General features: G+C 33.6%; 1 protein-coding gene across 1 annotated transcript in view; it reads right to left on the bottom strand.

The window, feature by feature from the left end:
- The window catches only part of SLCO6A1 (solute carrier organic anion transporter family member 6A1), a gene marked incomplete at both ends in the record, with an annotated part of 48,369 nt that overhangs the window by 13,297 nt on the left and 21,095 nt on the right, over positions 1–13,977 (bottom strand). The window contains 2 exons of the mRNA XM_081132596.1: positions 941–1,094; positions 8,267–8,462. Coding sequence (XP_080988722.1) covers positions 941–1,094; positions 8,267–8,462 — 350 coding nt within the window. The remainder of the gene's footprint in view (positions 1–940; positions 1,095–8,266; positions 8,463–13,977) is intronic.

Raw genomic sequence — 13,977 nt, 5'->3', positions numbered from 1 at the left:
AAATAGAAACAAAATCCCTAAAAAGAATTCCCCCCCAAAAGTTGTGTTTTATGCTATGGTGACAGCATGAGTATTTACTTATTTCAAATCATTTACTTATTTCAAACAAAAATGGAGAAGAGGAAGTAAGTAGGAGTATAAAGTTGATTTTCTGTAAGTTAATAAATTGGTGAAGATGGTTAATTGGCGTATAGGAGTTCATCATACTTTTCTATTACATTTAATGTTTTCCACAGTAACATATTTTAAAGAGTAAAAACATATAATCTAACATATAATAAAGACTTTTTAAAGGGTATGCAAACTTTTTATATTAATAGTCAATACAAAACTGAAGATCTGTGATTAAATCATAACCCACTGAAAGATTACTACGAGGAACTAAAAGTTGGTCAAGTATGCTAATACACTGTAATGAAATGATGTGTGTGTAACAGGGAAAAGAATATTGCTATGTAGGTACATAGCTAATGAAGGACTTTACTGCCTAATAAGGGAGGTGCTATAATGTCTATCGGTCAGGAAATATATGTCTTTGTTGCTCTCTTTTACAAAACTAACCTGAGTCCCTACTTCTGTGCCACTTAAAAGGGAGACATTGAAGTTACAGTCCATTATTTAGATAAAAGCTCATTTATGCAACTTAGAACATAAGAAAATTTACCTGGAGACAAGTAGCTGAGTGGTCAACTGCTCTACATGACAAAAAAAATTTGCCTGGTGGTTGGTAAAAGACTCAAGGAAAGGAATTCTGATAGTAATGGCCCCAAAGATGAGCAAGTAGGGGCATTTTAAAATGAGACCTGATTTGTGTAAATATCCAAGAACAGAGATAACATATGTTCAACTTTAAGTTATTTGCATTGCTGCTAGAATGTAAACATCATCCACAAGTTCAACCTCTTACTGAAGAGGCAGAAGCATAATTAAAAATAATTACCTTCTGCCTTTTAAATGTTTTAAAATAGGTACAGCCTGCAAAGCAAGGAGAAAAATATCCAATATCATTTCTTCCACATATAGGTGAATAAAATGAAGATGAGCAACTACAATAAGAATTGCAAGGAGCTGTCAGGTTTCCCAACTGCCCTGTTCTGTAAAAAAAGAGATTGAATGTAATTATAATGCCATGGTAGTATATTTATTAATGTACACATCAAGATATCAACAAGATCCATAAAAATATTTAATTTCTTTTTAACAGCTTTATTAAGGTATAACTGACATACAATAAACTGTAATGTTTAAAGCTTACAATATGAAAATTTTAAATATATGTATACACTTGTGAAACCATCATCACAATCATGTTAACAATCAATCAATACCCCCATAAGTTTTCTCATGCTCCTTTGTAATTCCTCCACCCCCTGGCACCTGCTGATCTACTTTCTGTCACTATCATTACTTTGAATTTCATAGCATTTTGTGAAATGGAACAATACATTATGTTCACTTTCTTTGTCAGGCTTCTTTCATGCGGCTGATCTTCATGTGGTCTTTGCATGGTCATATGCTTCCATATCTCTTGAATAAATATTAAGGAGTAGAATGTTTGGATGATATGGTAGGTGTTCATTTAACCTTTTAAGAAACCCTCAGTTTTCCACAGTATGTTATTTTTACATTCCCATCAGCAGTGTATGAGAGTTTCAGTTGCATAAATTAAAAATAAATTAAAAATAGTTTCCGTTGCTTTCCACATTTCTCATCAACACCTGGTATGATCAGTCTTTTTAATTTTAGACATTCTAATAGGAATATAGTAGTTTCATATTTTGGTCTTTAATATGAATTTCCCTGATGACTAATGGTGTTCTGCATCTTTTATCATATTTATCCTTAAGTATTTCTTTTTCTGATACGAATGCTAACGAAATTTTTAATATAAATTTCCAGTTGTCTGTAAGTAGTACACAGAAATACCATAGATTCCTGTATATTGATCTTTTCTTCTACAATATTTATTTTTTCTTGATACTATTGTTAACAGTATTTTTAATATTAATGTCTGCTAATTTGTAGGTAGTAAATAGAACTACCATAGATTTTTGTATGTTGATCTTGCATTCTACAAACTTGCTAAACTCATTTTATTAGTTATAGTGTGTGTGTTTTTTCTAGATAGACAACTGTGTTGTCTTCAAATAAACACAGGTTTACTTCTACTTTTCCTATCTGGATGCCTTTATTTTTCTTACAGTAATGGCTAGTCTCCAGTTCAATTTAATACAGAAGTCTTCAAAGCAAACATCTTAATTGTATTCCTGGTCACTCAGTGGTTCATCATTGTCTTAGTCTGCTCAGCCTGCTATAACAAAATATAATCAACTGGGTGGCTTAAACAACAGAAATTATTTCTTACAGTTATGGAAGCTACATCCAAGCTCAAGGTGCAGGCAGCTTTGGTGTCTGGTATGCGCTTTCTTCCTGGATTGAAGACCACCACCTTCTCCATGTACCCTCACATAGTGGAGAGGCTTTGGTTTCTTCTTCTTCATCTCCAAAGTCACTAATCCCATTGTGGGGAGGGGAGGGTCCACCCACATGACCTCATCTAGACCTAATTATCTCCTAAAGGCTCCACCTCCTAATACTATTACATTGGGGATTAGGGCTTTATACATGAATTTGGTGGGAGGACGAAACACAAACATTCAGTACATAATATTTTCATAGATTCCCTCCATTTCTAGTTTCCTAGAATATCAGAGTGCTCTTTTGGTATCTATTCACATTATATATGTCTTTTGCATTCTTAGTTTGTTGATATGGTGGATTATATTGATTGATTTTCAAGTATTAAACCAGCCTTGCATCTCTGTGATAAATCTTGCTTGATCATACTTTATTTTCCTTTTAATACATTATCGGGTTTAATTTACTACGATTTTGTTAAGAATTTTTGAATCTATGCTCATGAGAGATATAGGTGTATGCTTTCTTTTTCCTACGTTTCTCTGGCTTGATAGCAGGAAAATCCAAGTCTCATAGAATGCATTGGAAAGTATCGATTCTGTTTCAATTTTCTCAAAGAATTTTTGAAAATTAGATATATATTTTTTTAATTAATCTTTATTGTTGAAAGTAGTACCTGTGTCTTTTTTTCCCCAATGACCCCTTCTACTCTGTACCTGCCCCCACCCCAGGCCTTCACCACACTATTGTCTGTGTCCAAGGGTTATGCATATATGCATATACGTTCTTTGGTTAATTTCATTAATATTTAGTTGCATCTTTATTATTTGCTTCCTTTGGGCTTATATTGCTCTTCCATTTCTAAATTCTTGAGGTGGGAGTTTAGATTATAGATTTGAGACTTTTCTTAATTTCTATTGTATCTTTTTAGTTAGTACTATAAAATTTCTCCCTAAAGACTGTTTCAGTTGTATCCTGCAATTGTGATATGTGGTATTTTCATTTTCATTCAGATCCATGTATTTTCTTTCAATTTGTCTTGACTTCCTCTTTGACCCATGGATTCTTTAGAATCATGTTACTTAGTTTCCAAGTGTTTGGAGATTTTCCCATTATCTTTCTGTTACTGATTAAAGTTTGATTCCACTGTGACAGAAAACACACTCTGCATAGTTTCAGTTCTTTTAAACTTTCCATGTTTGTTTTATGGTCCGAAATATGGTCTATTTTGCTTAATATCTCATTTGTACTCAAAAAGAATATCCATTCTGCTGTTGTTGACTGGAGAGCTCCAAGAGACAAATTAATTCAAGTTGGTTGCTTGTGTTACTCAGTATTTCTTTATTCTCCCTTCAGAAGGTAGTGGTTAACTTTCCAAATATATTTCTGGATTTGTCTTCTTTTCCTTCCAGTTGCACTAGTTTTTCCGTATTATATCTTGAGGTACTGTTGTTAGCTGCAAACCTGAGTAGAATGGTTTGTGCTTCTTGGTAAATGGACCAATTTGTCATTTTGCAATGTCTCTTTATCCCTGAGATTTTCTCGGTGCTGACGTCTGATATTAATATATTCCTTCTAGCTTTCTTTTGTTTAGTATTTGTATACCTTTTCTCATATTTTTTAAACTGTATATGCCATTATTTGATGTAGATTTCATGTAGACTAAATTTGGCTGGAGTTTAATTATTTATCCAATCTGAAATAGCTGCCTTCAGGTAAGTAGGTTTCCACTAGGGATCAGTGAATAGTTTCTGAAATGGGCCAGATAGCAAATATTTTAGGCTTTACAAACCACGTGCTTTCTGTTGTATATTCTTCATCCTTTTCTGATTAGACTTTATTTTTTAGAACAGTTTTCGGTTTACAGAATAATTAAGCATATAGAGAGTTACCATATACTTCTCCTCCTACACAGTTTCACCTATTATAAATACATTGCTTTAGTGTGGTACATTTTTGTATAATTGATGAACCAATACTTTTCCTTTTCCAGAATGTCATATGGTTGGACTCATATATTATGTAGCCTATCATACTGCCTTCTTTCACTTAGCAATATACACTTAAGGTTCCTCCATGTCTTTTTGTGGCTTGATAGCTCATTTCTTTTTATCATTGTATAATATTCCATGTATGAATATACTACAGTTTATCCATTTACCTATTAAAGGATATGTTGGCTGTTTCCAGTTTTGAGCAATTATGAATACAATTATGAAATTCCCTAATGTCACGTGACACTGGGCATATTTTCATATGCTTATCACCATCTGTATATCTTCTTTAGTGAGGTGTCTGTTCAGACCTTTTGGTGATTTTTAATTGGGTTGTTTATTTGAAAACAAGTTAAGATTTAAGATTAACAAGTTTTAAATGTTCTTTGAATATTTTAGATATGTCTTCTATCAGATATGTATTATTCTCTCAGTTTGTGGCTTCTCTTTTAATTCTATTAACTCTGTCTTTCGCAGAGAAAGGTATTAATTTTAATAAAGCCAACATATTTCTTTTTCTTTCATGCATCTTCATTTGGTGTTGTATTTAAAATGTCATCACTAACTCCAAGGTTACCTAGATTTTATCCTACGTTACTGTCTAGAAGTTTTACAGTTTTGTGTTTTACATTTAGGTCTATGGTCCATTTTGAGTTACTTTTTTTTTTTTTAAATATATCTTTATTGATTTCAGAGAGAAGAAAGGAGAGGGAGAGAGAGATAGAAACATCAATGATGAGAGAGTCATTGATCGGCTACCTAGCCCACAACCCGGGCATGTGCCCTGACCGGAAATCGAACCCTGATCGCCTGGATCCTAGGTCGACGCTCAACCGCTGAGCCACACCCGGCCGGGCTTGAGTTACTTTTTTGTAAAAGGTGTAAGTTCTATGTCTAGATTCCTTCCTCCCACGCCCTGCCCCCCTTTTTTTGCATGTAAATTTTCAGTTAGTGCAGCACCATTTGTTGAAAAGACTATCTGCATTCTGATCCAAAAGGTGACACAGGAAGCCTCCTGAACTCACCTCCTCCCATGGCCAAACTAAATCTACAGCTACACATGGAGAAATTCCCTCTTCAGGAACTAACTAACTGACTCCTGCACATTGGCCAAATAAGAAAATATCCACATCACCCACACTGAAATGGATAGAAAAAGTTGAGACACACTCTCACCATAAAGCTCACCCCAAGCGCAGTGCCATAAAATTGGGAAGGAGCTCCCAACTCCCAACATCTTCCTGAGGAGCAAAGCATTTGAAACTCACATTAGCACACCAACTTTCAAGACTCACACATGAGGAATGGGCCCCCTAAACAACAGCCTCTGAAAGCCAATGGGGCTTGTGTCCAGGAGACCCATGAGACTATAAACAAAGAAACTATAAACTCCTAATGAGTTCTACAGGACTTACTGTTGCTATACCCCCATGCCCCACCCCCAGAGTTCAGAACAGAGGCTGCAGGCAAAAATAGCCTGCCTCTCAGAATTTTCCTGAAAGAGAATGAGGATAATCTTTTCAACAAATGGTACTGCAGTAACTGAAAAATTTTTGAATGGTTTCTCTAGAATTCCCAACATACATTTACAAGTAATTTAAGTCTATTTTCAAATAACACTATGCCAGTTTATGGGTAGTGCTGGTATCCTAAAGCATTCCCAATTCCTCTCTTGATTTCATAAAACTGTTGTCACTCTTTTCACTATCCATAAGCTGTAATCACTGAATACCTTATTGCCATTATCATTTTTTAACAGAGTTATCCCACCAATTAAAAATAAGAATAATAAAATATATTTTACCTTCATTTATCTTTAATGCTCTTTGTTTGAGACAGGAAAGAAAGTTTAGAGAAGGATGCATTTGTCTAAAGTTGGGTAGGGGAAACTCTGGTAGTTTCCCTAGAGGGCAGGCTTTTGCTACATAGAGCAGACTTCTCTGGGGCATATTGCAAAATGGTTACTTTCCCTCTCCTCCTGCCTAAAACACAAGAGGATTTTTCTTCTTGTGAGAACCTGGTGGGGGCACCTAGATGTAAGAGCCCTTAAATAGTACAAAGTAGAAGCCCTATTCTTTATTGTTTTTCACAACCCTTACTAATATAAAAACTATTCATAGCTTACAGACCATACAGAAAAAGGCAGCAGTATAATAGATAGATATAGGTAGATACATACGGCTCAACTATATACATACCTAATATATACACACACATATACACACACACACATAGTTGACCCTTGAACAACACAGGGTGGGGGTGGTTAGGGACTCTGACCCACACACAATTGAAAATCTACATAACTTAAGTTGACCCTCTGTATATGTGGATTCCTAACCGTGGATCAAAAATACTATTTTCTGTTTATGGTTGAGAATCAGTGGATGTGAAACCCAGGGACACAGAGGGTTGAGGGCATATTTTTTGAAAAAAACATATAGTGTTCCCACACAGTCAAACTGTTATTATTCAATATCTGGATACCCTGTGGGTCTATTCTACCATCTGTTTTCTCTCATAGTTTTTGGCCATGTCCCTGACCTGCCTGGTAATTTTTTTAATGCAAATTTTTGCCTAAGACAATTTACAGCTCTGTATATCATCTTTTGTTCAGAGTGTTGAGTATCTCTTTATGCTGCTGGGTAGAGTGCTGGCTGCTCACATCAATCCAATTAGAGAGCAAATTAACTCCTGACTAGGCTATAGTACTTTAGAAAGGCCCTCATTCCTAGGTCTTAGCCTTTCAAATATACTGAGAACATGTGTTTACCAAAGTTCCTCCCCCTGGCACATTCTAACCTCCCAGCACATTAATCTCTTATGTAAAGAGCACCATAATACTGCTGAAAATTTTCTCTGCTTTTTATAAGATTCTTCTTGATGTCAGCCTCTTAGCTTCCTAATTCAGCAAATGTATTGAGTGAAAACCCAACAGAGTGTTATCTCATTTGTCTACCTCTCTCTTCTCTCTGATAATTCTGCCCTGCCCCATGCTCTAATTTTTGTCTCTTTAGACTCATAGGTCTGTCAAAAATGTGTGCTGATTTCTAGTCATATTACTAGATGCATTTTTGCCCAGATCCTCTGTCCAAACTCTCAGTTTCTTACCAATGTCCAAAATCAGCAAATACCCTCAGAGGGGAAAAACTGCGGAAGGTTGTTCCCTCTCTCCAAGGTTTGCCTTTCTCAGGATTTTGGCTTTTAAATTCCTCATTGTCTAAGTAGTTTTAAATAAATCTTTTAAAACTTTATTCAGCTTTTCTAGTTATTCTCAGTGGGAGCATTGGTCTGCCATAAGCTACTCCATTGTAGCTGGAAGTGGAAGTCTTATTTTGTTTTACTTGCTCAGTTCTTTGGTTTCCAATTCCAATTCTGTTCCCCTGCATTTAATGTCAATCTCTGCCCATTTCTTTGAATTTTTGCATGTTTAGCTTCAAGGAGACGTTACTCATGCATACTTTCAAATGTACTCCAGTTTCATTTTTTGATGTCTTTAAGAAGGCAGACATAACAATTCAGGAACACAAAGTAAGACTCACTTTGTACAGACAGTACTGTCTCCAAGTAGCTAGCCACTTTAATACCGAATTCTACTTGTAGGTTCTGAATAATTTCAATGTGTTTTTTCTTTAGTATTTTATAAATGAGTAAATAATCATTTAACAAGCTATCATTATTACATTTCTGTCCTTAATAAAAAAGGTAAAACTATGCTCTATATTTCTTTTATATGTTCAATAATTCCAAGAATGATAAAAATATAAAGGTCACTGGATAGATAATCATTTATTGACTAAAAAATACATTGTTGGGTTTGGAGATAAATATCTAATAGATAAAATTATATTTACCCATTATAATTTTCATTGATCCCAGCAAACGGAATTGGTTTACAGCGTACAAAAACTGCAAACACAACTAGTACAAGTGATATAGCAGATGTAACCATTATAAATCTCATAAGGCCTTTATAAGACATATGTAACTTGGAAACAATGGCACCTCCCAGAAGCTGGCCAAGTGCACCTCCTGGAATTAAAATAAGTCCTAAAAGAAAAAAGGAAGAAGAGAAAACACAATTAAAAATAATCAACTAAAGACAGTACAGAAAATTCATACGTTGATGCAATCCCCTCTGCTCTAAACATATAGCAAAAACAGATTTAAATAAAAAGACAGAGAAAAAATGTGAAGGATTGATAAACATCTCAACAAAACTGAACCATAAAATTAATACAAATTTATGAGTGGGGCTGAAGCTATAGGCCTAACGGACTTTAGGACAGAGCTGGTAAATTTTGCTCCCATGTAATAATGACATCTAAGATAAACCCAAGCTTAATCCATGCAAAATAGAAGATGAGAACTGTCCTATTAAGAGCTATTGCTGCACAGCTGCCTGGATTTATGGCTTATAGCAAGAGATATGCCCACAGTGACAGTTCACAAACAGATTTGTTACCAAGAATTAAACCAAGGCTCCATTGCTTCTGTGAATGTATATGCAATATCAATAATCTCATAACAAAGTGGGACTCCAAGATAGCCATTAGGAGATGTAGTTTTCTTTTCCATGAAGCCTAAGGGCTTAGAAAGAGGAAAGCACAAGAAGGAAAATGGGAAAGAGGAGGAGAAGAAATATAGTTAGAAAATCATCAGATGAAGATAGCACAGTAATGTCATATATTGAGGTAATCTCCTCTGCACCAAATATATGGACATGGTAGATTTAAATAGGAAAATAGGAAGAGAAATATAAGGTAAAAACAGAACAAAAAGATCCTATTATCACCAGATTAAATTTATATAATAGAATTGTCCGACGGATGTAAATTATTTTAGAATGCTCAAAAAGCTTAATGACAGTATAACTTCCATAAAAATGAAGAAGAAATAAAATCGTAAGAGAAAGTAATGAAAAATAAGAGCAGGTGGATTAAAAAAAGAACAAGCAAGAACCCTGGATATTTAAAAATCTAATTTTTAAAATAAAAACTCAAATCCCAGACTAGAGAGTGAATTAATAAACTGAAAGAATGAATTGTGTTATTCATCCAGTATCTAACTTAAAAAAAAAAAAAAAGAGCAGAAGGTGAATAACTAAAATAAGCAGTTAAAAGACAATTAGTACAGTGGAGAAATTTGATAGACAGGACCTCAGCAAGATGAGGAAGGTCAAATTCAAAAGTAGTAAGCTATGGAGATAGTGTGTACCCCTGATATGACTGATAAAAATCGTGGCACATTACCTCTGTGGTCTTCCTTTCAAAACCCATAACTCCTGCCTAATCATGAGAAAAGCATTAGACTACTTCCAATTGAGGAACATTCCAAGAAACTGACAAGGTCATCAAAAACAAGAGAAGACAGAGAAGCTGTTATAACCAAGAAGACCCTAAGGAGACTTGAGAACTAAATATAATGTGTTATTCTGAGTGAGATCCTGGAAAAGAAAAAGGATATTATATGAAAGCTAAGGAAATCTAAACAAAATGTTGACTTTAGTTAGTAATAGTGTATTAATAGTTGCTTCATTAATTCTAACCAATCTACCATACTACCACAAGACATTATCAAAAGGGAAACTAGGTGTATATATATATATATATAGAAACTCTTTACTATCTTTAATTTTTTCTGTAAATATAAAACAATTCAAAAAATAAAGTTTGTTTTAGAAGACAGTGAAAATATGTGAAGCACCACAAAATGTTTTACAGCAGTCGTGAGAAACATCATGAAAGGTATACCAGAAAAACAGTATTTGAAAATTTGTAACTGAGAACGAGAATTTTCCATAATTAAAGAAATATTAGTCCTGGGAATAAAAGTACACTTCAACTACTGAAGAGTAAAAAATAATTAAATCAATTTTGCACATAATGAAATAAGCTAGGGAAATTTATAACAAGACTAGAGCAAAAATTATAAAACTGCCAGAGAGCATGTTACTTGCAAAAGAATCGTAGTTATAGCTAGTTTTTAAAACGATAAAATTAATATCCTAGACCAAACACATATAAATGTTCATACACATGCTCCTGAAAAGTAGTGGTAGTGCACTGTCAGTGGGTAGTTAAAATCTCCTAAGCAAATGAGGGAGATAAAATGAATAATAAGTAAGTCCATTGAGATAAGACAGGATAGTAAGGGAAAAAAGAAGAAAAATAGAAGGGTAATAAATAAAAAAGTACAAATAAGTTAAAAATTACTTAAATAAATGAGAACTCAGAATAATACTAAATAAATAAAATTAAACTATTAAAAAGACATTATCAAATTGGGTATTTAAAAAAAAACAAAGTTTGAAAATAAAATAGTGAAAAAATATGTATCATGAAAATAGACCATGACAATATATAAAATAAATTATGTAAAAACTGCCAAGATTTCAAAAAATTTAAAAATCCATAAGCAAAACAGTATTTTAACTTAGGTTTCTCAAAATAGACTTACTTATAACACTATTAAAGATATCGAAAATATTGATTTGAACAGTTATTTTAAAAGAGAAACAAAAGCATATGTTTAGCAACTAAAAATCTCTTCTATTTAATACATGGATTAAATAAAAATGTGATGATAAAAATTAAAAATACTTAGCACTGAACAATAATAAAATTGTATCTGAATGTATGCGATGCTACCAAAGAAAATCTGTAAACAATGATACCTCCATCATAAGGTTGTTAGAATTAAATGAGTTAATATTTAAGTGCTTAGAACAGTATCTAGTCACAGAGTAAACATTATATAAATGTTTGTTAAAAGCTAGGCAATTATGGACAAACTCATTTATTAGAAAGCAAAAAAGTACAAAGCAAGGGAATATTTATCAAGAAAATTGTGAGAATTGGAACTGAATCAGGAGACTTCAGAGGGTAGGCAATAAGCCTGCAGGTAAGGAAGTCCAGAAGTAAACCACATTTTACTTCAGAATCACAGACATTAAGGAGAGTAGGTACCAACCAAAACAAGAGCGAAGAAGAGTTAAAAACAAGAGGATGAATGGCAGTCTACATAAGACGTTCGATCCTCTAAATTCCTATTCTCATCTACATGCCATATGACTGACCAAGAAGAGGACCCTAGACCTATTCAGTTTGAACTTGACAACTGTAGATTTGGGAAAACCAAGCACATCTGCAAGCAGAAAACTGAGAACCCAACTTAGGTAAGAAAATATTGGCTGTGAGGCTTATTGCTGTAGGCCAGCGATTTTCAACCCGTGCGCTGTGGCATACTAGTGTGCTGCAAGAATTTTTAAAACATGCAATACCTGACTATTTAGACAAAAGCACTGACCTCTTTTCCCTTATATTGGCAAATAAAAAAATGACAACAGCCAGCACAATAGTTGTCCGATGTGAATTAATCAAAATTATACCTTTAAATTATACCTTTTTTGGTCAGACAGGTAAAAAATATATATTTTTTGGAGTGCCACAGAATCTTAGTAGTTAGTTTGTATGTGCCATGAGATGAAAAAAGTTGAAAATTGCTGCCCTAGGCAATAAAAAAATACTGGATACTGGGAGTCCAGCAATTAAATAGCTGGGTCCTTGAAACACCACCCTAAAAGGAAACAAAACAGTTGAAAATTCAACTGCAATGCACAGAACTTCCAATAAACTTTTTTTTTTTAATCCTCACCTGAGATATGTTTATTGAATGCTTGTTGATTTGAGAGAGAGAGAAAGAGAGACTGATGTAAGAAACATCATTTGGTTGCCTCCCATACAAGCCCCCGAACCCAGATCAAACCTGTAACTTTTTTGGTGTAAGGGACGACGCTTCAAACAACTGAGCTGCCCTGACAGGGCCCAATCAACTTTTTATGTAAATATTTTATTGGTGTAGAGAAAAGTACACAAATCACAACTGTACATATTGATGAGTTTTCAAAGTGAACCTAACATATGTAACCACCACCTAGATCAAAAATCGAACATTACCAGAAGACCCAGAGGCTCCTTCATGCACTTGCAGAATTTTGTAAAATATGGACCACAAAGTATGCATACATTATAGCTTCTTTTGATCGGCATGATGTTTGAAAAATTCACCCATGTATTTGTATATAACAATAGACCATGTCTTCTCCTTGCTGAATAGCAATGTATATGCATGTACCACAACTTATTTGTTCACTGTGATATTGTGAATTGTGCAGCTATTTGAAAAATTCATGTATATGTCCTTTTGTAAACATTTGCATTTCTTTTGGGCACATTCTTAAGAGAGGAACTTATGTTGGGTATGTAAATAGGAGTGAAATTTCTGGGTCAAGGAATATGTATATTCAGATTTTTATGATACTGCCAAACAGATTTATAAAATGGTAAACCAATTTACATTCTCACCAATAGTAGAAGAAATGCCAATAGCTCTGCATCAATGCCAACACCTCTCTCTTTCATTTTAGCCATTCTGGTGAATGGGTAATAATAATATTACATTGTGGCATTTCTCTGAAAACCACTGAAGGTGAGCATATTTCATATGAATATTGGCCAATTGATATAATCTTTTATAGAATGTCTATTCAAGTATTTTGTTCATTTTATTGGATTATTTGCCTTTTTATTATTGTCAAATATTTTTACATATTTGAGCACAAATCCTTTCTTTGTACATTGTATTTCTTAAAAAAGATTGTCTTGCTTCCATTTTCACTATTTATGCTGACATGTGATGAGCTGAAATTCTTAATGTAAAACCACTTATTTTTCTTTATGGTTATGTGATTTATGTCCTATTTAAAAAATATTTTGTCTTCTCTAAGGCCACAAACCACTTTTGCTATGCCTTATTCTAAAAAGCTTTATTATTTTATCATTCACATTTAAATGTACAATCCATGTACAATCCATCTAGAATTTGTATTTGTGTATGTAGTGAGGTAGAGGTTGTGATTTATTTATTTTTCATAAGGATATCTAATTGACTTAATATCACTAATATCTAATTAACTCAATTTTTTGTTTTATATATTTTAAAGCTATGTTGTTAAGGCCATACACATGTATAACTATATTACCTACATCATTGGTTGACTCTTCTGATATTATAAATGATCTCTCTTTATATTAAATAATGCCTCTTACTTTGAAGAATACTACAATTAAAATTACTATAGTTACACCAAGTTTTGTTTTGGTTAATATTCATATAGTACACCTTTTTCAGTTCTTTGACTTTCAACCTTTTCATGTCTTCATATTTAAGGAATGCCTCTTGTAGGTAACATAGCAGATTTCCCCCCTCAATCTGACAATCTTTATTTATATTCACATAATTCTACTCTATTTATTGGGCAACAATTCTCCATTACCTCTGATGCTGTATATCCTGCAAGCAGAAGCACTAACTACTCTTTGTTCTATCTTTTCAAGGATCTTTGTATAGTGAACAGCCTTGGATAACAGAGATAGTGTCCTCCTCTACAGCAGGGTCAGGTTTGCTTCTGGTTTTGGAAGACAGAGATAGTGTCCCCTCTGGAACTATGCAAAGACACGTGCTGTCAAATATAATAAAAATAACATCTCCCTCTGGATCAAAA

The sequence above is a fragment of the Miniopterus schreibersii genome, assembly GCF_964146895.1.
Source record: "Miniopterus schreibersii genome assembly, chromosome: 3".
NCBI lineage: Eukaryota > Metazoa > Chordata > Mammalia > Chiroptera > Miniopteridae > Miniopterus > Miniopterus schreibersii.
The sequence above is the reverse complement of the archived record's forward strand: the minus strand, read 5'-3'. Positions and strand labels throughout refer to the sequence as shown.